Source organism: Apteryx mantelli, chromosome 3, assembly GCF_036417845.1.
Source record: "Apteryx mantelli isolate bAptMan1 chromosome 3, bAptMan1.hap1, whole genome shotgun sequence".
In the NCBI taxonomy this organism is placed as follows: domain Eukaryota; kingdom Metazoa; phylum Chordata; class Aves; order Apterygiformes; family Apterygidae; genus Apteryx; species Apteryx mantelli.
Window position 1 is genome coordinate 12,831,255 of NC_089980.1, and position 23,991 is coordinate 12,855,245.

General features: G+C 38.0%; 2 protein-coding genes across 2 annotated transcripts in view; both read left to right on the top strand.

Annotated features, from left to right (window-relative positions):
* Positions 1-14,882, top strand: part of TMX4 (thioredoxin related transmembrane protein 4) — a 29,038-nt gene extending 14,156 nt beyond the window's left edge. Inside the window, exons 3-8 of the mRNA XM_067292709.1 lie at positions 947-992; positions 2,097-2,225; positions 3,234-3,279; positions 5,548-5,649; positions 8,831-8,894; positions 10,539-14,882. Of these exons, the coding sequence (XP_067148810.1) occupies positions 947-992; positions 2,097-2,225; positions 3,234-3,279; positions 5,548-5,649; positions 8,831-8,894; positions 10,539-10,828 (677 nt within the window). The 3' untranslated portion in view covers positions 10,829-14,882. The remainder of the gene's footprint in view (positions 1-946; positions 993-2,096; positions 2,226-3,233; positions 3,280-5,547; positions 5,650-8,830; positions 8,895-10,538) is intronic.
* Positions 14,883-15,541: 659 nt separating this feature from the next.
* HAO1 (hydroxyacid oxidase 1) overlaps positions 15,542-23,991 on the top strand; it is a 39,576-nt gene continuing 31,126 nt past the window's right edge. The window contains exons 1-3 of the mRNA XM_013949804.2: positions 15,542-15,622; positions 15,705-15,805; positions 21,920-22,247. Of these exons, the coding sequence (XP_013805258.1) occupies positions 22,111-22,247 (137 nt within the window). The 5' untranslated portion in view covers positions 15,542-15,622; positions 15,705-15,805; positions 21,920-22,110. The remainder of the gene's footprint in view (positions 15,623-15,704; positions 15,806-21,919; positions 22,248-23,991) is intronic.

Here is a 23,991-nt window from a genome sequence, read left to right on the forward strand (position 1 = left end):
CTGAATCTCATGGCTTATTTGCAATATTTTACAGAACGGAACGCTAAGACTTCCCAAGCTTTACTACCAAGCTGTTGGCATTCCATTTTTGTTTACCTAGAGGGAAATGAGATATGGGAATGAAGGATGAGAACATAGAATCATCCACAACATTGTTGTCTTGCCATAGTCATGTTTGAGAGGAGAGATTGTGTTTTTCTAGAGCATATCAGACAGACTGGTTGTGTGGTATACTGGAATTATTTGGCAGAAACAAACAAGCAAATATGGAGATGAGTTTTCTCTCTCCTTTTTATGCCTTCAAAGTGCCTGAAATCTGAAATACACACCTCTGGCTGATCTGAAACTATTCAGAGGATGAGTTAAAATCAGGGACCAGATGCTGTAAGCCACTGTTAAAATCACTGTTGTTAGTGGCCCAACTTTCTAGATCAAACGGTGGCCGTCTAGATGAGATTGTGCACTGATACAAGTACACAGGTCCTTAACAATTGGTTCTTCAAGATGGTACCTGAATAGATTTCAGTCTTGTGCTGTTCTGAGGGGGAGATTACAAACTGCCAAGATAACTGGAATATGGGTGCATTTGTGTGACCCTCCTTTTGATTGGAGGGACACGCTGTAGAGCTAGTCAAAGACTCAGCTGTGTGCAAATATGCATCACGAGTGAAATCCATGTAGAAAAATCATTCTGTAGTAAACATTTTTCAAGGTAAGCATTTTTCCTTAACATGGCAGCAGTATTTAGTATCTGTTACTGTTTGTAGCGTTTTTGAAGACAAACTGTAAGCAGGTTTATATAAAATAAAGGTAAGAACTATGTAGACTGTCTAGTCTACAGATACAGTATTTAGTAGGTATTTACTGATAATTCAGAATGCTGAGAAATTTCAGTTTTACTTAATTTGTTTAAATTAAAATTGTGGGTTTTTTCCTTTCTTTCTAGGCTTGAGTGGTCGTTTCTTTGTCACAACACTTCCTACAATTTACCAGTAAGTTTGTAATCCTGGAAACAGTTGTCTGTTTCTGTACATATTTATTTCCTGTGTTGTTTGCTGAATGATGGCATGGTAAATGTAATGGAGAACTGGCTTATTTCAGTTTTGTCAATCTTTGAAACATTTCTCAGGTGCTCAGTACACTTATGAACATAAAGTATGTATTTTTTTAAATTATGGTGGATAGTTTTCCTACAAACTTCTGTATCCAGATATGTGATGCTTTTTCAGTTTAAAAACTGTTTAATAACACTTGTAACAACTGATACAAGTTTGCAGTAAGGGCTTCTAGAAACCTGAGCATATGAGGGCAGAGACATTTGACCGTATGAAAGTTTCTCACTTAAATTTGTCATTTGAATAATTGATTATCTAGAGAATATGTAAGACAGTGCAGAAGCCTTTCACTACATATGTAGTAATGCTTCCATTACTGCTGGAATTCTTAATATATTGACATACAGTACCAATGTGCACTTATACTTGTCACCTTAAAACTGTAACTACAAAATGTAGGTGAAAATGAAGAAACGCTCTGGCTTCTAATATGACCTCAGGCTATTGCTTAGAGCGCTGATTATATTGGTGAAGTTCTAATCTGCATCTTTTCTATGGCGTAAATGGCTTTACTAAATTTCTTTGTTATGAATATTGTTTAAAAACAAATCATGTAAGATGTTTGCTGTATCTTTTCTCTAACAGAAGATATTGTCCTTTGAATACACTCAATACCATAACTTCTTACAGAGTCCTGTAAGACTTTTTGAGTCTTTATTTATTTGCGTGTGTGTGTGGGCATACTTTTAATTCTAAGATGTGCCTATAAACTGATTTGGTAGATAATCTCATGCGCTTTGTATTTGCTGTACAAGTGTGAGTGAATTTTTATCTAAGAAAATACCAGTTTTAATAGATAATAAAAACTCATGCTGTTTAAAAAATTGGGACTGTACATCATGGATACAGTTTCAAAACATTGGAAATGTTAGGTGTTCAAGTTTCTGAGCAATATCAAATGTGTAATGTAAGTGTTATAATATTTTTTACCACATAGAGTTATGGGGTATCTGTGTTTTAATATGTATTTATGCTTTTTAGTGCAAAAGATGGAGTATTTCGCAGATATCGAGGCTCACGGACACTGGAGGATCTTCAAGGTTATGTTTCAGAGAGAAAATGGGAAGCTGTGGAGCCTGTAGCAGGATGGAAGTCTCCATCTTCTATAATGTAACGCTTTGTTTTTATTAACAGCAAATATATGCTTTATAACTCATTAGTCATTAAAGGTGCTATATTGGCAGCTTAAAGACAAAAGGCCTCTATTCCCTAGACGTGTAGGCTTTGCAGAAGCAATCTGTATTGGCAGTCTGCTTTGCACCTTCTCACCTTTAAAAGCAGTTTATTATCTGCACTCAATTTTGTTCATGCCTGCTGAGTATTGTTTATATCACCTTTGAAGATTTAAAAAAAAAGCAAGGTATAGCTGCTGATTGTTATACAAGTGTCAGTTTTAATATCTGCTAAATATTGGAATGGAATGCTTATTTATGCAGATCATTACTTCATGACTTCTGGCCACTTGGGACAGGCAGACTTTAGCTTTAAAGTTTTGAGGGTTTTTTGTTTGGTTGTTTTTTTGTTTAGCTGTTTACAAGGAACGCTTGTGTCCTTATTTGGGATAGGAGACAATGTAGTGCTTGCACACTGAATTAGTGTTTGTACTTCCACAGGGTTGAGTTTGCTTTGAAATAACAAAATGCTTGCATGATTTAAAAGGTGAATCAAAGACACAAATACTCTGCATTTCATTCTGGCTCAAGGTATTCTGTATAATGTGTATGAAATGTAGAGATTCAGGGATATCCTTATTTTTCCTCTGAGAATGAGGGAGGGCTGTTTGTTTAGTAGATTTATTTAGTAGTGGGGAGAGCAGCTACAGGAGTCTATGCTGCTATGAAATGGGAAAAGATAGTAATGGTTGCACAGGGGTATGCTGTGGAATTCATATTTCTTGATTACGCCCAAATGTCATCTCTAAAGTCGCTATTTTGTGTTGAGCTGTCTTAAGTGAACATAATATGGAGAAAATGTATTTGCAGTAGTTCTCTTGTGACAACTGCTAGTGTCTGAATTGTATTGGAAATCATAGATGTAGTCTTTTATGGTTACTGTGTGCTGCGTATTTTAACTCTTACCTGGCTTAGAATCTGTCCCTCCCCTTTTTTTGTTTTCTAGGATGCACGGCATGGCAGGGCTCTTCCACCTCTCTGGGTGGATCAGGGTAAGTAACAATGTGGTAGTGTTTTCTTTACCCCACCTTTTTAGACTTAGAATAACATTCTGTTTAGATATCAAACCCTATTTGTGACTTTTATGTGACTTAAGTTTTCCTTATGTTTCACTGTTTATTGGATATAGAATTACTTTGCACTAGAAATTCTGCAGGTGTAATAGACTCTATGCCAACGATGGCATTTTGTGATTGTAAAGATGGTTATCGTCAATATTGAAAATACTTGCTGTTCATTATTATCTTAATATAGTTAAAATATTCTATCAAAGTATGCTGACATGAAATGGACAAAATTTATTTTGGGAACTGCTGCAAAAATGACTGCAAGTGTCAGGAATACATTTTGTATCCACAAGCTTCTCTCGCTTAATACTAGTCTTAAAGACTATATGCAGGTTCATTTTTTAGTTTTAAATTATATTTTTCTGCAGTTCATCTACACCTCATGTATCCTACAGAAGAACAAAGAATAATGGTCTTAAGAATTTTTGCATCTGGGTTTCAAACACAATTCACATAGAAGCGTGACACATTTGGGCAGTAGAATAATTCAGGATTTTCCCTTTACTACTTACAGTGAACACTTAAAGATGTTTTCAGTTGAAAAGTATTTCGAGACTTTTTCTTCTGGGAGCTATCAAAAGTCCGTCTTTCAGCATTCAGATGCTTAGAACTTTCAGACTTGTCCAACTTTGGTCAGGAATCATGTACTTTCTTAAAATCACCAAGTGTAGCCAAGATTGGAAGACTCTTAAGGCTAGTGTTAGTTTTAATTGTGATGTGTTGAAGGAAAAGGTCTTAAGACTGTAACACAGTACAAAAAATAAGTTTAGTAGTGTGAACAAGTTATAGCGCTTCAAGTGAGCATCTGACTATCCCAGAATTAAATAAAACTTTTTCAGTTGTTAGAACTTCTGTGCAAGCCATGTTTGAGTCTGTCTTTCATTGGAGGGTATAACTTTATTTATAGCCTTCTGGCTTTTCTCCTTCGTTGCTGCTGTGTAATAATGTCTTTGTCTAGTTTCCTTCCTGAAAGATTAAATGCTCTGAGAAGGGCTTTCTTTTACTTGCTACCACCTTGATGAATATTTCAGCTGTGTGTTTCCTCACTCTTTTGCTGTGCTATCCTTGCATATGCTTTAAAAAATGTTAGAAAGTATTGTGACACTAAAAAATCAGAATAACCTGGAATTTCAATGCACTTTCATAAATATTGGTTGTAGTTTGTTTTCTAATGGTATAATCTTGGAAGAGATCTAATGTCATAACTTATCTCTGGCTAGACTATCTGACTTCATCTGATGGCTGGTTTAGTCAAATGTCATATTTAAGTTTGAATAATGAGGTTCAGTTTAAAAGGAATCTTGCTGTTGTATTCATATTGGTCTCTTAAATTTATAACCTAAGTCACTTATTCAGTATCTGTTTAGAATTGGTGGCTCATTTTAAGAACTGAAGAACCTGAGTAAAAACTAAATGGCTTAATTTTAGTTAATGAATGAATTCCCAAATTTAAGTATTTATTTTGATCTTGTGCACCTTAAGTGTTTACTACTTTACTTTCCAGGTGTAATTACTGGGGTAAAGCTCCATACGAGATTACTCCCCCCCCCCCCCCCACACACACTTGTTTGTTTGCTTCATAACTGGGTATCAAATGGCACTTGCTTTCAATATAACTTGGTTGCTTTTTGCCTCTGTAGTGTTTAAATTCTAAATTACCTGTCTGCTTCAAAGACTTCTGTTGGTGCTGTGACTCTCATCAGCAGGGATGCTCACACTGTGGTCTCCTTTCTACAGCAGAGGCCGTAAGAACAGATGTACAGGTTCACACCGCTCATTCGTCTGTCCCTTTTTTCTGTCTCCAACAGCTGCCGCATTCTTACAGAATATAAGAATTAAGAATGTTGTGATACTTTCTTGTATACTTTGAGCCTCTGGCAAGCTGAAGTGCTAAGCCTTCCTCATACATTTCCCTTCAGTAAGATTGCATATGGTACCTCTAATGCTGAATATCTTAATTGTGCATTCCTTGCCTAAAAAGCTTTTTAAGATGAACAATTCAGTAAAGAAAAGGTTTAATGGCATAAAAAGAATTTGAGATTTAAGGATGATTAGGGTGTGAGAGGGAAGACTTTGGTATAAATACTGTTGAATGAAAGATCTCTATTAGATGTCAATTTATTTATGGTGGTATAAGTTATTTTATATGCAGTCTTTGATATGAATATATTAAGTCTGTCTTCTCATCTGCAGCAAATTCATAGCTACCTCACTGGCACTCTTGGAATTCACGTTTGGATTTCCTATGCAGTCTTCGTCTTAGCAACCTTATTGATTGGCCTAATCTTGGGTTTGGTAAGAAAGCTTATTACTTTCTTAATTACTTAGAACTTTTGCTTTGCTGTAATTGAAAAAAGAATAAGCTTCAGTGATAACCTATGCTGAAGTGACTTATTTTAAACTGCTTTTTAAGTATGCGTTCAACTAAAATTCTTATCTTAGGTACTTGGTACTGCAGATCCACCTTCCAGTGTTGGTACCTAATTTTGGTAGAGATTAAGGCTGACTCACTCAGAAAAATTAACCTTTTTCTTGATTTTTTTTTTCCCTTTTTTTTTCTGCCTCAGTCTAGATTACGTTAGTCCGTACACTAAATAACTGACATCAGTATTGACCTTTATATTAAAGGCTTTTGTACTTAGATTGATGTGATCAGGATTGTGTATGCAGCTTTTAACTTTTTTAAACACAGGTTTTGTAGAGAGATTTGTATTAGGTGAAATGAGGCTGTGTATTTGTGAGGATTAGTAATACAAGCACGTTTCTGCATGTTGCCGCACTGTTACTCAACATGAAAGGAACAAGATCTTTTTCTGAAAATTTTGGTGAAGATTCAGTTTTTAAATTCTTGATTTATTCTGTTTCAAGGCATAACTTTGGTTACAGCTTGGTCATATTAAATCTGACTTTACCCCTTTCACCTCATGTAATCTTGTGGTTTGAGTCCTCATCAGTAATCAAAAATCTGACAGGTCTTATTAATAACCAGAGTTGATGCATTCATATGTTAGTCTCCAAAGCAGCAGAAAGGTTCTTTGAACAAACATTTGTACACAGTTAATTACATATGTGAATGTTAAGGACCGTATACTGAGCTGTACGTGTTCCATCACTGGAAAAAGTTCAAAGTTGCTTTACCTATGGAGCTGAGATCATTTCCTCTCAGAAGCCTTCAGTGATGTGACTTTGACCTCTCTAATATCAATATCCAGGAGATATAGATGAGAATAAGAGTTCTTATGAGCTAGTTGTTTGGTCCACACGCCTGTTCTGCAACTGCAAAGACACAGTTTAAAACAGTTAGGCTGATATCCTGGATGTTAGAACAGATGCGTCTCCATCGTTTTCATGGCTGGCCGAAGACAATCATAACTGTCCTTGTTGTGAGCTGGTGTTAGGGAAAGCTTTCCATAATACACATGAATCATGAGATCACTTTTGCTAAACTTAGTTTAACAAAAGTTTAACAAACTAAACTATTCCTTTGGTCAATGAGGATCTGAATTTTAGAAGGTGACTGGAAAGACTTGTTAGATTATATGCGGATACTGTGTTCTTGTCAGTGGAAATCTGGATTAATTTTAGAAAGATCTTTTTTCCTGAGACTGCAGGGGAAGGATGATAGTTTTGTTTTGTTTTTGTTCTTCTCTGGAGAATGCTTTAAATTTTTCTGCAAATTTTTAGATGCTTCAGCTCTTCCTTGTAAGTGTATTGAATCACCATTATGTTTTCCTGAAGTGATATTTGAACAATGGTAACTGAGCACCTGGCCCACTGGCATGTTGGGCTAGACTCAAAACTTGGCTCTGTATTGGAAATGCAAATCAATTTGGACTCTAGCATTAGCAAATCTTAACTCTTGGAAAATTACTTTGTAATTAATTACTAGGTTTTGCCTACTCTCCAGTTCAGGATTAAAGAGGGAGGGTGTTGTCTACTCAACATTTTGCCTTCAACTGGATAAGAAGCCAGCTTTCTGCAAAGTTTTTTCATACCATGTCTTCCCAAAGCCCCTGCTTGTTTGCTGTGTCAGTGTGCTGTTTTCTGCCTGCCTTGTTTATGGGTTTTGTATGGGGGAGGGAAGGAAGAGGAGACTGATAATTTTTGGCAGTTATTCAGTGGCTAGAATGGCAACAAGAGAAATGTTAGTCCTTTTCATTCTGTTCTAGATGCTCTTGTAGAAGAACCTTTTTAAAAAGATGCAAATCAAAAGTTGATGGAACTTGTCATTCTTGGCCAAATCCTCTTCATTAAAGTATAAATCTCTTCCTTATTCCTGTCCTCCCTTGTCCTTTAGGAGCTAGCTTTGTTTAGAGTTTTTGCTGCCCTTTAGGGTCAGGTTGAGTGTTTTGTCTGGTCTACTTATTTCACCTTCTCATAACTTCCAGTAGAGTATACAATAATGGAGAGTCTTAATAGCTCTCAGTTTTAATATGTCAATTTAGTGCATTTAGTACTAAAGTTGTTTTACCCAGAGTTGGGTTGTTAAATACACACAGAGGACACAATGGGAATCTTATGCTGTCAGTCATTGGTAGATCCTTGGCTACAGCATGTGACAAGGGAACATGTTCACTGGAGGAAGAAAATAATCCATAGTTCTGTTTGTGAGATGCTCTCTGAAAACTGTGCAGTTCTTAAGTTGGAGTACTTTCCTTACTTTAAAGGAGGTTAATGTTCCTTGCTCTTTGACCTGTGTAAGCTTCCTAGCTTTAGGAGCTGCATACCGGAATACTAACAGTCTTCATGCTGTCTTTAGCAACGTTAGGCACAACCGAGTGAGCATTTGGGAGGTTCGTAAGAAAGGGGATGACAGTAGCTTCATGATGATCCCACAGGTTGGGACTGGACTGCATGTGCACAGCTCAGGTCACACAGCAATCGCGACATCAGCCGAAGTGGCCCGGGTCACTTGCCTCTTACTCCATTTGCGTGTTTGGTTACCAGCCTGTTCTCTGCTGGTAGCCAAATGCCATAGCACAGCAGAGGAGTAGTGCTTGAGCTACAAGTTTGCTGTTCTTCATATGATAAAATCTGAGTTTTCTGATTCAGCAATTTAGCTCTCTAATGCTGAAATGCTCTAATGCTCTCATAAATATATCCTTAACAACAGTTGCTACAAGCTTGTGAGTCTCAGTATGTATTAAATCATCAGTACGAGGTGTCATGAATAGTTTATAATCAACTGGTGCCTTGTTCTAGTGTGTACTTCACTTAATGGCTAGTTAGTCTAGATTGTTAGATTCTTTATCTCTTTTTAACATGCTTTTTTATTAAAACTACTCCTCTTGTATGGGAGGGGGGGGATAAAACTGAAAAATGCACAGTGATGAATTAACCCAAGTCACAGTATTTCTTTCTTCTCATCACCAGCTTGCTAACTAAACTTATACCTATGGTACAAATCCTGATAGTGCAGGCACTGCTGGGATGAAATGCATATTTGTTAATAATTTTTTTTTTTCCCTTTACTCAGATACTGGTTTTGATTTCAGACTGCCTTTGCCCATCCAAGTCAAGATACAGAGTTGAAACATCTGGTAAGAATTTTAAGTGGGTGAGATACTGTGTGTTTTAAATGTGCACTTGTGGGAGGGAGAGCAATAAACTGTCAAGAATTTATTTGTGAACCAATAATCAAGATATTCATTTTAGTCACACTGTGAAAAGGATTAATATGTCAAACTCTAAAGTATTTTTAATATCAAACCTTCTACCTGGAGGATAGTAAAGCAGCCTTCCATCAGACAAAAATTTATTACTTTGTTCCAGCTTCCATAATTGTAAAGAGGCTAAATGCGTTCAAAATAAGGAAGTCTTTTGAAGAAAGATGCTGGGTTTTGTGTATTTTGTGCAGCTGCTTATCCACTAGATATATTATTTAAATACACAAAGAATCTGCTTTGGCTGGACATTTCCACATCCTAAACCATCCTCTGTATGTTGCACTGGGAGATGCAACGTTCTGGATCTATATAGTTCTCTAACTTGTGGTTGAGGGATGAAGGAGGTAGAAGGAATCAAATGAATCTAGAGTCTGCGAGATATAATAAACTAGTATAATAAAAGTAACTATAAAAATTCTGTATCTGTGCGAGTGCCAGGTGGGCAGACTTCAGCTGTGTTGTATCACTAGCTGTAGATTAGACGGGGTTGCAGTACTGAGCCTTTGAGAGTCCCTATGTGATCTTTGTGTGGGGAAAGAATAGAACCAAAGGCTTTCTAGCTCCAGGTTCATGAGAATTTTTAAAAAAACTACGTATCCTAGGTGATTAGAGGTTTGGGGTGTGTATGTGTGTCTTTTTTTTTTTTTTCCTTAACCATATAAAACCATACTTCCCTCTGAAATATTTGTTATTTCCTAAGCTTTAAAGGAAGTAACACGGGGAAACATATGTGGGGGTCTGTTTCCATATTGTCCTTCCCATGTGAAGGAGATGTGCCTTCCTGATCCTCAGCAAGACAGTTTTGGAATAATGTTCTGTTCCCTCTATGTATGGGAGGCAAAAATTTGCACACAAATAGTGTCTTATTTACTTAGTCTCTTATAAACACAAGATGTGTGTTAGTTTCCAGAACACCTTGTGGCATGGTTGTGCTATCAAGTGGAAGCAAAACTTACCTTTAATTTAAAAATTGATTTTGTAGTTCAGTACGTGTGCTATGTTTTGGTTTGAAAATAAGATGCATCTGTGACGCTTGCCAGTAAGACATTGGCCAAATCTAAAATTCTTAAGTATGCAAAATTGTCATCTTCAGCTTCTTAGCTATTCATCACTGTAAGGAGAAAAACCAAAACCCATTGCATACATGTGCAGCTGGTTGACTTGAAAGCAGATATTAACTGACAAAGCCTACCAGTATCTTACTGCTTTCTCACCGATTTGTTTGATAATGATACCCCTTCAAAGAGTCAAGTAAAATTGATCTATCTTTATTTTGTAACCTGGTAGAACAAAATGAAAGCAAAATTCTTTGATAACCGAGAAAAACAAATGAAAATGGAGAAATACTATTGAAGATCTACCTGAAACAATGGGAAAATAAGGAAAATAATGCTATACGGAGCTTTTCAACAATAATCATGAATACTTCAGAATACCTACCTAGTGATGTAACTTTAAAAGACATGTTATTTTGAGATTCAGTGTGACCTTAGTATTTGCAACTCTTATTTTGTTTAGAAGAAGTGATTGAAAAGGAGAATGTGGAGAATGCAGCATTAGAAGAACCAGAGGAGGCTGCAGAGCTTTCAGCAGATGATGTAGAGGAGACTGCAGAGGTAAAGGACCTCTCAGATGGAGAAGATGCAGCAAATTCAAGTGCTGATGACTTGGAAGAAGATTTGGCACTTGCTAAAGAATCAGAGGAAGAAGAAGAAACAGAAGACTTAAGTGAACAACCTTTAGCTGATTCAGAGATTGAAAGCTCAGTAAGACAGCGTAAAAGTCGGGTGGCTGATAATGGACTATAGTTGTTTTGGTGGCGTATTTTGTACACTTGGACCAAAGAAGTATCAGAACCTGGGTCTGAAGCTGAAGCTTACACTTGACTTGTCACTTGCGTTTACGCAGAATCTCTGCTGCTCTGTCAGCAGGCTTTTTTTTTTTTCTTTTTTGCTAATACTTACTCATTGACTTCATTTTATAAGCACACATGCTGTGTATATAACTTCTGCCATGACAATCAAAATGAGTATATTTTATCTGTTTGAAGATGTCTTAAGAGAAAGGAGATGTAACCAACTCTCAGTCCAGTTGCTACGACATGGTCATCTGTGCTTGTAATCCTTTGTAAATATTGACTTAAACAAGGCCAGGATTTCTAACTCTAGTTTAGCTGTGACTTTTCTGTCAGAATGCTTATTTTTTCCAAATGCCAGAGAAGCATCAAACGTGGTACAGTAGTGAAAGAAGACGCCTTACTAGTCTTCTATTTAAAAAGAAAAAAAAAAAAAAAACACCTTTGTGCATGATGGTTTATTTTTATCACTTTCAACTGAAGCACCTTTATGTTTGTTTGGTTGGGTTTTTTTTCCTCCAGTGTTTGTTTTGAAAGTATATCATAAGAGTGAGCTTTGTGCTCTGATTAGTGTGGCTCCAAAATTTTTCAGTTTTTGGTAATTCAGAAAGCATTCAAAACAAAAAAATTTGGTAAATTCAGCTTGTTAGCTGGGTGGGTTGTTGTTGTTGTTGTTTTAATCCCAAGGAGTTTGAATCATTGAAAACCTCAGGCCAAGAAAGAGTGGCAGCTAGATGCTTAAAATATGTTTGAACCTCAGAGGTTTAATGGAAGTCATTTTAGTGCGTGGGGGGGACTTTTGCCAAAGCATGACTTTTTTTGTCTGTCTTTAAGAGATTGTAGCAAGAAGTATTCATTTTGCAGCCAGTAAGTTGTGTATTTCTTGCCAATACAAGCTAGTCATATGCAGTGCAGTTCTGTTATTTCTAGCTCAGAATAGTTTTGGCAGAACTTGAACTGCTTTAATAATATTAACTGAAAAGGCACTTAAGGTTTTGTGCCTTTGTGTTTTCCTTTCTGCCATTAGAATCGGCCTGTTAGGAAATGGGAGGGGTAGGGGTAGTAAGAAGGGAGAAGCTTTTGGTTATGCTACTTTTATCTACTTAAACATGTATCTGTTGAACTGCATAAAGTGAAAATAGCTTGTCAGACAGCAGTAGGCATGGTTAGAAGGTGATGTCATTAAAGATACCAGTATTTCCCTCCAAGTCATTAAAGATATCAGTATTTCCCTCCTTTGGTTGAATTGGTTAACATTAAAGGCTTCTTGTTGTTGTTTATAACCACATCCCTTTAAGGTAAAGAATACCTACAGTGAAATCCTGTATGTTTCTGCTTTGTCAGTGTGTGTTCATGTGAATAAGATGTGTCTTAATGGTGACTTTTATATTGCATAACTTTGCTAGTAAGCATGAACTTCATCTTGTTCTCCAAGAATAAAGAGTAATTGGAGATGAAATCATATTTTTTTTATTAGAAGAGACAAGTTACAAGTGGAAAAAAAAAAAAGTTTCCTGCCTGACTAATAGGGCCAGTTTGTTTTAAATTGTTTAAATGCTCATAAAGAGCTTATTTACTAGGGAAACTTGCATTTTCCTGTCTGTGTCCTGTTGCATATTATGTCTTGGAACTATATGGTGCAAACTTTGCATTTGTCTGTTACAGCTGTGTAAAGAAAAAATTACACTGCATATGTTGAATATGAATATTCTTTAAGGAGTGTTCTCAGTCCTGAAGTTTAATTTCATTCTAGAGTAATGGAGATTTGTAACTATGTTTTTACAACTGTGAAAGGATACAGTTGATAATATATGCACATTGCACTCTAATGAAAACAGCTTGTCTTGTGTTACCTGGGTGTAGTCCCCTGTAAGTGAGCGATTCTAGAAGCTTATGAACAGTGGGACTCTGCAGCCATTGAGGTAGGCAGCAGGTTGTTTTGTTTTTGTTTGTTTTTTTTAACAAAGGAAAACTAAGCATGTATTTGCAAAAATTCAAGAAAACCTGGCTGCTCCACACTGGAGGGAAACATTGTGCACACCTTGGAGTATAGTTTTGCTGTTTCCCTGATGTATTTGCTTTTTTCATTGTTTCATAAAATTCTGAAAGGAAAACAAGACTTTAACTAAGCTACGTGAGACATGCAGGAGCCAGGCATGTATCTTCGATTACTTGCACTCATGTAGGATAAAACCTGACATATCCCCTCAGTCATGGATCTAAAACTACCAGGTTCTGAAAAATATGGAGGACTGTATCCAGCACAGACTGAGGGCGGTGATGACTTTGGTTGTATACCAAAGAGGATATTTTATACTGCATGGGGTCTTGTGATACTCCAGAAAAGTGTGTAAGGTGGAACGTGTCAATATTCAGTTTTGATTCAATTTATTTCCACTTTTGTAATAGCATGAAGCCAGTCCTCTAAAACCTCTCTAGCTGTTTAAAGAGGTTTTTTAAAAGGTAAAGAACATCCTTATACCTCACAGTGCTTTATACATTCACATTATGTTATACATTCATATGCCCAACAGCGTATAATGTTAAATGTTTAAAAAGTCAAGTTGCCTGTTTTCAGAGCTCAAGATCAGGCATTTGGGCTTTTTTGAATGCTTAGACAAAGGATGTTGTGCTCTTCCAAGAGTTGGATTTCATGACAGTGGCTTTAAATTAAAAATTAGCAATTTGCCCTTCTTGTTATGCAAGATGCAGGTTGTTTTGAGATGCTATGAGAAGGATTAGAAGATGCTATGTGTGATGACTCTTTGGAGTCTCTGCTCACAGTTCTTCTGTGTCATTTTCTTGAATGTCACTGTTAAGTTTGGATTATTTAAAATGAAAATATTAAGCATTTCCCATCGTAATAGAGCTAACTTTGTATCTGATGTACAGATTACAAAAGCATGTAGTAAATGGCAGCAGTTCACCTCTTCATAGATCTCTTGTGAATCTCACAGTGAGCAGTACTAGACTTCTAAGGTTTCTCAAACAATGTAATATGTATGTCATCGCTCCTGTATTTTCATGCATAAAATGGGGAATATTAAAGTTAACTTGGGTCTGACTGATCTTGTGTATTGGGAGTATCTGACTACAGAATTCACTAAATTGTACTTAAGGCTTTAGAAGAGTAAGTGCTGTGCAACCATTAGTATCTCCAACTTTGGTTTAATATTAATAGGAAGAATATTGTAGCAAAATATGGGAGATATTCAACTTTGAAGAATATTTTGTCTGGCTTAAGTAGTAATTAAATGTCTTAAAGGCTAAATTTCTCTTTAACAGAAAGACCACTGCCTATGCCATAAAAGTGAGAGTCAGCTTGTCCTCCAGAATCACTTCCCCCTCCCCCCCCCCCCAAAAAAAACCCCACATCTTAAATGAATCATGTGAGAATAGGTGATTAATTAGGTGATCTAATTAGGTGAACACAACAATATTAAATTTGGTGTGTTTCCAAAAATGTCAGTACGTACCTTTTGTGCAATCTGAGTTATCTGTCTGTCCCTGTCCTCTGTTATGATTCGTTTTCAAAAGTGGAACTTGCTTTTGCAATCTCAGTTTTGACAAAATGTCCTTGGAGAAGCTGCTGCTGGCACTGTTCAGAATGTTTTGATTAAGTATAGGGCTGTTAACTGTAAGGCTTATAAACTAGAGCTATATGTCAAAAATGACTAAAAGTTTTTGAGAACCGATCTAAATTTAAAATGGGATGCATACCACTTTGAAAATCAGCCTCTGATGGCTCTGAGTGTGAATGCTGAAGTCATTCAAAAAATCCAATATGTGGCTTTTAAAGAGGGCATAAATGCGGCCTTCAAATCTCCTGTTCTCAAGGTATGAGTCTTGGAATACTCTGTATAGGCTAGACCCGTGCTGGATAGCACTTGTTCTATAGGCTGTCTTCACTGAAATGTTATACAGGATTGTCTTTTTATATGAAAGTGTTGCAAATTTATACTATGAGTATTTGTACTGGAATTCTATATAAACTTTGTATTGATGAACTTGTAGTTAGTCTTCATTTCTAAGTGTGTAGATTGCTCATCTGTGTATTTAACAAAAGATTTTTAACATTGTTTTCCAGCTGATACTAGAGGTGATAGCTTGCTTGCAAAGATTCCTTAAATGCTTTAAAACAAATCTTTATATTAATGAATTGCCTCCTTTTACATTAATGACAAAATACCTGGAAATACATGCAGACTGAGATTTTCATTGTAGTAACTCAGAGCTGGGAAGTATGGTTTTGAAGGTATAAGATGCAGCTGGGACTAGACTGTTGCCAAAATAGTACAACCTTGAATCCTTGAGGATTGACACTTCTGTTTTGTGTGTGTGTGTGTGTGTGTGTGTGTGTGTGTGTTGGGAAGGGGGAGTGTTTGTGTGCCCATTCCCTGCTCCCCCAAAGTAATCCACAGTCTGTGCAAATCTTAAGGTTTTTTGTGTCTGTGTTTGAGAGGCTTTTAACATAAAACTAAAGATTTCAGGCCTTTAATTTACATGAAGATACAGTTATTCATTTTGAGTAGGGTTTCTTAAAAAGAAAAGTGACATGATTTCTAGGTGGATCTGTGACCTTGCACCTTAGTCTTTCTCAAGGTGCCTAAAATCACCAGGCCACGTTATCTTGTTTTGTTTTTCTACTTGAATAGGCATGGAAATGCAGCATTACTGCTGTTCTCCTTAAGGATGTTTCCAGCAACTGAGGACTTCATCCTGCAGTTTGAATTGTCAGATGGATTAGGTAGGTAGCTGTTAGGCAGAAGGCTTCCTTAGCCAGTTTACTTGCTGATGTGATACCATGACTTCACTTTCTTTCCTAGTAGGATGTTTTATCAGGAATGTGCTAACTCTGTCTGGGACTTTGAGGACAGCAGTACATTTCTCCCTACTGATGTGGTCACCAAGAAGCGTACAGACCTAAATGGTATGATATCTGATAGTAGCTCACAGCAAGCAGTCTTTGCTAAATAAACTGGCCTTAAGGCCAGGTGTGCTGAGTATGGAGGGAGAGGTGGGACCTTGTGACTATTAGGAACCATTATCGCAACATATTTGGATGATGCAAACAACAGTAGTGGATCCAGTACAAAGTTGGATTCTTTCTTGTTGCACGAGTCTTCTGGACCACCTTTCACTAATGAATGCAGTGGGAACATAACTGCTGCGTGGGGTTGGGTGGTCTGCATTTCCTCTTGTTTTCTCTTCTATTGCATCAATTTCCTGATGTAAAATTAAGAGGGAATGGTATCAAATGAAAACGTGATAAGCATTTGTTTTATTATTTTACTGTTTAATCAGCTGCATCTTGTTCTGTCTCCTGATGTGAGAATATGAAATGTTCTCCATGAAAACTCACAGGTGGAGTATTTACTACAGACAAAATCCAACCAGATTCTGAAAATTACTTTGTTTAAGCAATCAGACAAGCATAGGCTCTCTTCTTATAGAGGAAGTATGAAGATAACTTTCTGATGAACACAGCTGGAACATGCACAACTGGAGCCGTAGAAAAGTTTGAAATTTTGCTGTGGAATTTATACCTTTGAAATGTATTTGTCTTGAATCACTGTGAAAGCTAAATACAAAAAAAGGGAGGTGGGGGGAGGGTGACTTCGCTGAAAGTTTTAGCTGTCAGGGTTGCCTTTGCTTCCCCTGTTCTATCTTTAATGTTTTACTTTATTTGCCAGTCATTTACCTTTTGTGTTCAATGGGCAAAAACATCCTTGGTTGTTCCAGTAACAGGGCTGCTGAGTAGCGTGTGCCTCCTCTTAGAAGTTAATGATATATTCAAAATGAAAAATTGAATGGCTGTTGCTGGCATCTTTGCAGGCAGTCTTTTGACTGCAATATGATAGTGGGAAGGAGATAGACCCTCTCCCTTTCCTTTTTCTGAGTGTTAAAAAACACATGTGTGCACACAAAACCCAGGATATCTTAAAGGAAAGGGCAGCCCAGGGGAAAACAGTCCGTGCCCCTTGTGGCACTTCTGCAGTCCTTTCTAGGAGCTAGCTGTCTTTCTGTCTAACTTATCTGCTTATCCTTTCATTCCTAACCAGTCATGCACCACTGATTTATTTGTAAGCTGATTTGCCAGGGAACCAAGTCTGCCGATACCTTTCTTCCCTTTTCTTCCTTAGAGGGGGGAAAAAGGTTGGTTGTTTTTTTTTTTCCTGAGTATAGAAACACCTTAAAAATTCTTTGTACTGTCCTTTTTACTTTCACTTTCTCCTTTCCCCAAAGAGAAAGGAAAGCCCTATATTTAAATATACAGGGGATGAATGGGGATTTAGTAATCGAATATTTTCATTAAAATCTTTGTTTTATATGGAAATGCCATTTTTCTTTGGTCATTAGAATTTCTCAGAGCCTGCTATTACTTCTGTACTCTTACATCTGTTCTGGATTTGTTTGGTGTGAGAACTGAATCTAGACACTGCTAACTGTCTTTGTACGTGCTGTACCAGTAGCTTTTGCACGTGCAGAGGGTGCACAAATGACAGTGGTCATTTACAGTATTTGAACTTCTGTCTCACATAAAGGATGGGGAAAGATCATGCTTGATAAGAGCATTTTTAATGATAAAGCAACAGATTGAGCATGTTAACTTTAAAATAAGTGTTACATAGTTAGGGTTCTGTGAAGTTACACAAACAAGTGATTCTGTGGGAGTTTCCAGTGTTTGAAATGGAAATTTGCGCACTGACCACAGAACAGATCCACCAGGCAGCCCTGAAACATATGAACAAGAACTGTCAGCTGTGTTGCAGGAAGTAGATGGCGGCACAGATATGGTCATCAAGAAATCTCATCTACTACTCATGCTGCTACTTCCAAGTAGCAAACTACTGCACTGAATTGAATTCCTGGCAAGGAGAAGGTCTCTAGAATCCATACAGTGCTGCTGTACGAGATCCACAGTGGAAACCTTTCAAGGTGAACATGGGAAGGGAAGCTAATGTCTCTGCTTTATTGTAGTCTAATGACACATTTAAGTTTTAGGTCAGTCACTCTCAGCCTTGTGCACAGCTTAGATCTTTGGTCAAGCCTGCGATCTTCACTGCAACACTATTGTTTTAGGCCACCCCTTGTCCTGCCTCCCTAAGGGCTTCTCAGGGCTACATCCATTTATTGCTCTGTGTGTGTGTAAGACCAATGATGAGAATGTTTTTCATAAGTCTCTCCTGAATTGTTTTCCTTCTGTTCAAAGTTGTATGGATCCTCCTCGGATAACAGTTCTTCCAGCTGATGCTCCAGCCTCTTTCCATCCCAGCAGTCACTAGACTCCCCAGCTTCACAAAACAGACATTCCTGAGGGCTTATGAAGGCACCTTACCTGCTATGCTGAGTGGCCATGGATCTCTTTTCATTCCTACAATACCTCATCGTTTTCAACACTGTCTCATGCTGAAGTCACAAATGGCTGAAAAACTGTAAACGTTTTTCTATTGATCCGTCACTTTTTTTATCAGTGGCTGCCATTGGGGAAGAATTTTCAACATCAGGCCTAGTCTCTCTTCTGTCTCTGTTTGTATATCCGTAAAGGAAAGCTATTTCCTTTCACCAAAATAGAAGGGAGGATCTGGGGGCCATACTGATAAATAAGTAAAAGGAGTTGTATCTTACTGGATTCAGTGTAGCTGAGGAAAAAGGAACCCCTCTGCAACACTTGCCTCTGGTTTTGTTCTCCAGGCTAGTTTATGTGAATGGTTGATTTAAAAACATAGAGTAGGAACTCAGAATACCTCTTCTTATCTCCTTTCCCTGGGACACAGTGACTTGGAGGGGCTAAAATAAACTGGTTCAGCTCTGATTGATGCCAAATACTCATGAAAACACTTTACCTTAGGGTGTTCATAATCTGTAAAGAGGCAGAAAGAGGTAGTTTCTGACTTCTCAAATGTTCGTGGGGTTTGGGAAGTTAAAACAGAGCATGGTTTTTTTTTGTGTGTGTATGTTTAAAATGTCACTTGATGAAACAGCTTTGCATGACACTCAAGAAATATTGAGATAACCACTGGAACACTGATATATTTTAGTCACATATTGCAGCTAACTTCAGGGGTTAACTGAAAAAGCTAACTGAAGAAAGATCCCAGCTGATGTATCCTTCACTTAAAGGATTCTTATTTGTTCACAAAAGACCATCAATGTTGTCTCTGATTCTGTAGTAGGAGCACAGTGGTTCAAACTAAATGTGCATGCAGCTCTTTTTTCTGTCTCTGACTGTCTTTTAGGGCAAGCATGTAGTAACATTTCCTAGAACACTCTTCTGGCCTCTGATTGAGGGGCTTCCTGAGCCAGAAGTCATATCTCCATATTTAATAACAGTTGGTAAATTTTTCTTCCCTGAATTTGTGATACCCCTTTTTTGAACCAAAGTAAGAAAAGATTTCTTCACAGGGCCTGGTGGAGCTGAGCTTTAATTACATGATGCTACTTTCCATTGTAATTGTCTAGTGACCTGCCAGGGGAACAAATGAGAAAGAGTAGGCAGAAGATAGTAGGAGAAGATGTTACTGTTACCTTGATTTTGTTTTTCTTTGCCCTAATCACATCTGAACATTTCAACTGAGCTGTGCATTAACTTTCATCAGTGAGGTTTGCCTTTGTTACTTGGGCAAACTCTTTGCTGTTAAGTAAGATGTTTTCTCTTGCTTTTAAGGTTAAAGTTAAGATAGCTGATGTCTCATTAAGCAGACAGAGGTAGCACCCAGAGAGGTAGCAACCAGACAGATTCATTAAAATAAAGGAGCCAATTACCTGGAAGGGAGCTGGATCAGAATGATTCTGTGTATCGCTATGAGATGTGCCAGGGATCACACATGTGCTACCAGTAAGAGGCCAAATACTCATAGCTTAGCAGCAAGCTACTGCTTATTTTGCTTTGTTTTATGATGTTGGCAGCCTCTTCCCCACCCCAGCTCATAAACTGGCCAGAGGTGGGAAGGGGTGTGTGCCTCTGCTGGAGCAGAGGGATCTCCAGCTCCTGGTGGCCTTTGGGGGCTGCAGTTTCTTGGGGCCCGGTGGCTTAGCCAGAGCTGTAAGCCAATGCCGCCTTGGCCTAACTCGCCTTTGGCACTTATTTCCCATTTTTGTGGGGGGAACTCAAGAGGTTGGCATGAAGATACGCATGTTGATGTATGTGAGCAAGTTAGGGAGGGTGATAGGGAAGGGAAGAAGAACTTTTAACCTGAGTGACAAATAATGACCAATAAAGTAAAGGTAGTCTGATTTTTGTACAAATATGGCAAATCTATATAAGTAGAGAGAGAGATCAACATGGGCAATGTTATAAAGGCCTTAAAAAGCATGTTTTTGTTGTTGGAGTTTTTTTTTTGGGGGGGTGAATATAGACATAGTAAAAGTGGTGATCAGTGGTGAAAAGGTGTAGTTACCTTCAGCAATTTTTGTGCAGATTATCCAACATTACAAGCTGTACCACAAAATATTGGTGTTGAATTCGGTTGTGCATATTAAAATATTTAGCTCTCACAGAATGTTTAGTCTCATATGCTCTAGGATAAATGCCTGTTTTTAGCATAAGCAATGCAAGTTTTAAATGAAAAAAGACCTATTCCCAGTTTGTGCTGGGAGCACAGAGAAATATCAATTAAGCCATTTTGGATTTGAATTGAATTTGACATTGTGTGATAAATGCCCCATGGTGTAATTTTATGTATGTATATTGATGATAATCTTCAGCAATTCCTCCCATGAAAATTCTGAACACCTGTAAGAATGATCACCCCCCCCCCCCCCCCCGCGTGTGTTAAATTAAGATGCTCTCATCTGGGGAAAGCAATTGGAGAAATAGCTGCAAGTGTCTAAGAGCCATAGTTTTCTTTAAATGATTCCCAGTACTGACCTTACAGTTGGCACCATCCTTCCCGTTTCAATCCGTGAGATATTCTTCGAAAGATGTTTCAAAATCTCCTTTGAATCTTAAGCAGTTTTCTCACTCTCTGCAGAATATTATGTTCCTGGCTGTTATTTATAAACCAACAGCAAGGAAGATGGCTGTGGTTTTGACAGAGGTATATGTGTATTTAACTTGACATTGTGTGAATTCCTCAGCCTTGTTGAGGGAAAAATCAAGTCATTTAAAGCCCTATATTGTTGGAGGGAGTGAGGCATGGCTGTATTTATATTGCGTTGCATTTCTTCATCTCTGAATGCACCACAAATAACTAGCACTGAATCAACAACAGGCTAGTTGCCTGTTTGCTTACAAGACGGTCAGAAATTGAGGTCTGTGCTGGGCTGCAGCGACCGCAGTGCGTGCTGCTTTGTTTGTGTGTGCTCGGCAAAGGTCTGCTGCACCTCGACCTTTGCTTTGGAGGGTTTGATTCCAACTGAAGTATTGAATGCTCCCTTCTCCCCAAACTCTGCTTTAAAAAAAAAAAAAAGGCATTGAAAGTAATTGAAATGTGCACAGCAGGAAAACTGAATATATACAGCTATGATACACTTGTGACTTCTCCCCGTCAAGATTAAAAAAGTATCTCTATATATAATTTCTTATGAGTTCTTGTTTGAATCTTGACTTTACAAAAATCTTGCATTCTGGATGAATGTCATCTGTTTGATAAGCTAATTTTGTTTCCAGCTAGCGAATGCATCTGACTTCATAACATGAGATCTCTGGGTTGTGGAGGGGGAATTGGCTTGAAAAGAGGGACTTGTTTGCCCGAGGACGTATTGGATGCTCTAGCCAGCTGGGGGCCAGGTCTGTGCAACTTGACACAGAATCTGGATCTGTAATGGAAACAACTGGAAACTCACCTGTGTTAACTGGAGTTTTAAATGCCAGTCCAGACTTGGATCTGCTTTTATAAATTGTCCATAGAACAAAATTCTGATTTAGACATAAGCAATATCTTTCTCTTCCCTTTTCCAGCATCCTGCATATTTTCAATGATAAAAGCATACCCAAGAGACAGGACATTCCTCTTGCTGCAGGTTTCAGCCATCCATGCTGCACCAATATACTTTGCTTGCTGATGCATTTTCTTTCTTTCCCCATGTCTTACTCCTCTAGGTTTGCTTTGACATCATGAAATAGAACAGTGCTGAAGTCCAGAGTGACACAAGAAGTTTGTGTGTGTTTGCGTGTGTGTAGATATGCGAATCAGATCCTGATGAAGTCCTAAATTAATGATTTACAGAGAAAAATACAAAGCTTAAAACAGAGGGAAGCAGGAATGAACTTACCCTGCGAGATCTGCAGACATGTCTGGAAAACCAGTTTGTGTTGCTGATTATGAAGAGTATGCTAAAAAAGTTCTTCCAAAATCAGTGTATGATTATTACCAATCAGGAGCAGATGACCAAGAAACATTAGCAGATAATGTAGCAGCATTTTCAAGGTAGGAGGATGACTTAAGGTTGTAATACATATGCATATATATGTACTTGTGTGTGTGTGTATAAATTCTGCTTTATTAGTAGATGTGGGTGCACAATTGACTCTTGTTCACACAGAAAAATCTTCTGAAAAACTTTAAGCAAAAAAAATTTTCTGTTTCTTCTTTTCAGGACAACCTAGCAGCTCTTTCCTTTCGCCTCTCCAACTAATATTTTCTATCAAATGCAGCCCCAAAAATACACTAGAATGTTTTCTAGCTTTACCTGAGTTTTGTTTCTTTTCTGTTGCAGTTAGCATAAAGTCTGCGTTCTTTTGGCCCTGACATAACCAACATCCAATCAGCTGATGAAACTTTAGTTTCTATGTTTAGGTTATAAGTACAGGATTCTTCTGTTTTCATTTTTTTAGCTCCTGAATTGGTTCCAGCTCTCACCTGTTCCTCCTAAACTGCATTAATTATGCAGCCTCCCATAATGAGTGTTTCTGCGACACTGCTAAATCAAAGTTAAATATCCTAGCAGCGTGCTCTGGAATGAGCAACGAAAGCCAGTGCTTGGTACCGAGTGGCCAAGCTGTGGTCAGGAGATCTCCAGTAGCGGGGTCAGTGCTTCAGCATGAAATACTGTAAGTAATGGTTGCTATTATAAACCAGTTCTAATCTACATTATCTGGCCCCTTGTCCTGTTCTCAAAACCTGAACTCCCTGAACCCTTTGGTTCAGAAGCACAAGATCACCACAGTTTAAAGTAGCTTTTGCTGTTAAATTCTATGGAGGAGTGTCAAAGCACGCTTCAAGCCACTTTCCCTGTGTTGTGGTGGTTCTCCCTCCCCTGAATCTCAGTTTTTCCTCTGCCACCAGAGCGTTAGCCCACGCACTGCAGAAAAGAAAGGCAGGCTAATCACATCATCCTAGTTAAGCCTAGTCAAACAGTTTAAACAAACAGCTGTTAGCTTCCATTTTTCCCTTTGGTTCTTGGGTTTTGTTGGTGCAGACATTTAACCCTCCTGCACTTGTTTTTGTTAATCTCTAAAACCCTTATCTTTAATCCCATGTGTGTTCTGTGTGTCTAGCAAACCAAACAAAAATTTCTGATTTATTTTTAGTTTTTCACCCTCCCCACTTTATTTTTCTTCCTTAGAGGTCAAATATCCTGGCCAAATGACAAATAGCTTGTCTTGCATGCCAAGAAAAGTGTCAGATATGCATAGGTGCTACATGTTTGATTATAGGCTAGGTTGAAATCATTGAGCACATTTTTCTCTGTTAACTATGGAGTAGGGTAGAAGTTGAAGGATGGTGCTGCTGAAGAGACATTGAGGGGGATGGTTCTAAATCTTTATTAGCCTCCAGGTTTATTGACATTCCCACTTGTGTAGATGGGTCTGCTGGCCTGGATTCTCACCTACTTGCAGGGTACGACTGAATTTGCGGTAATACCTTGCTCTTCTATAGCACTTGTCATTAGCTAGGCTTAACTCATTTTGCTGAGGTGCTAGATATCGCTTGCCTCATTTTATGGATTAGAAATGAAACGCAGACAAAGGGTTAGAGGAAAGGGCAGACAGTAATTTCATGGCTAACTTTTAGACAGCTTGTTGAGTTAGGATCTGTGTGCCCAGGGCAAGCTGGGTGCCTGCGAATGGAAACCAATAGTGCTAGTGGACTGAAAAGACTGGTTGCTCAGCTAACCAGATCCCCGAGATCCCTAAGGTTTTGGAGATTCTGCAGTTCAGTTCTCTTCTCT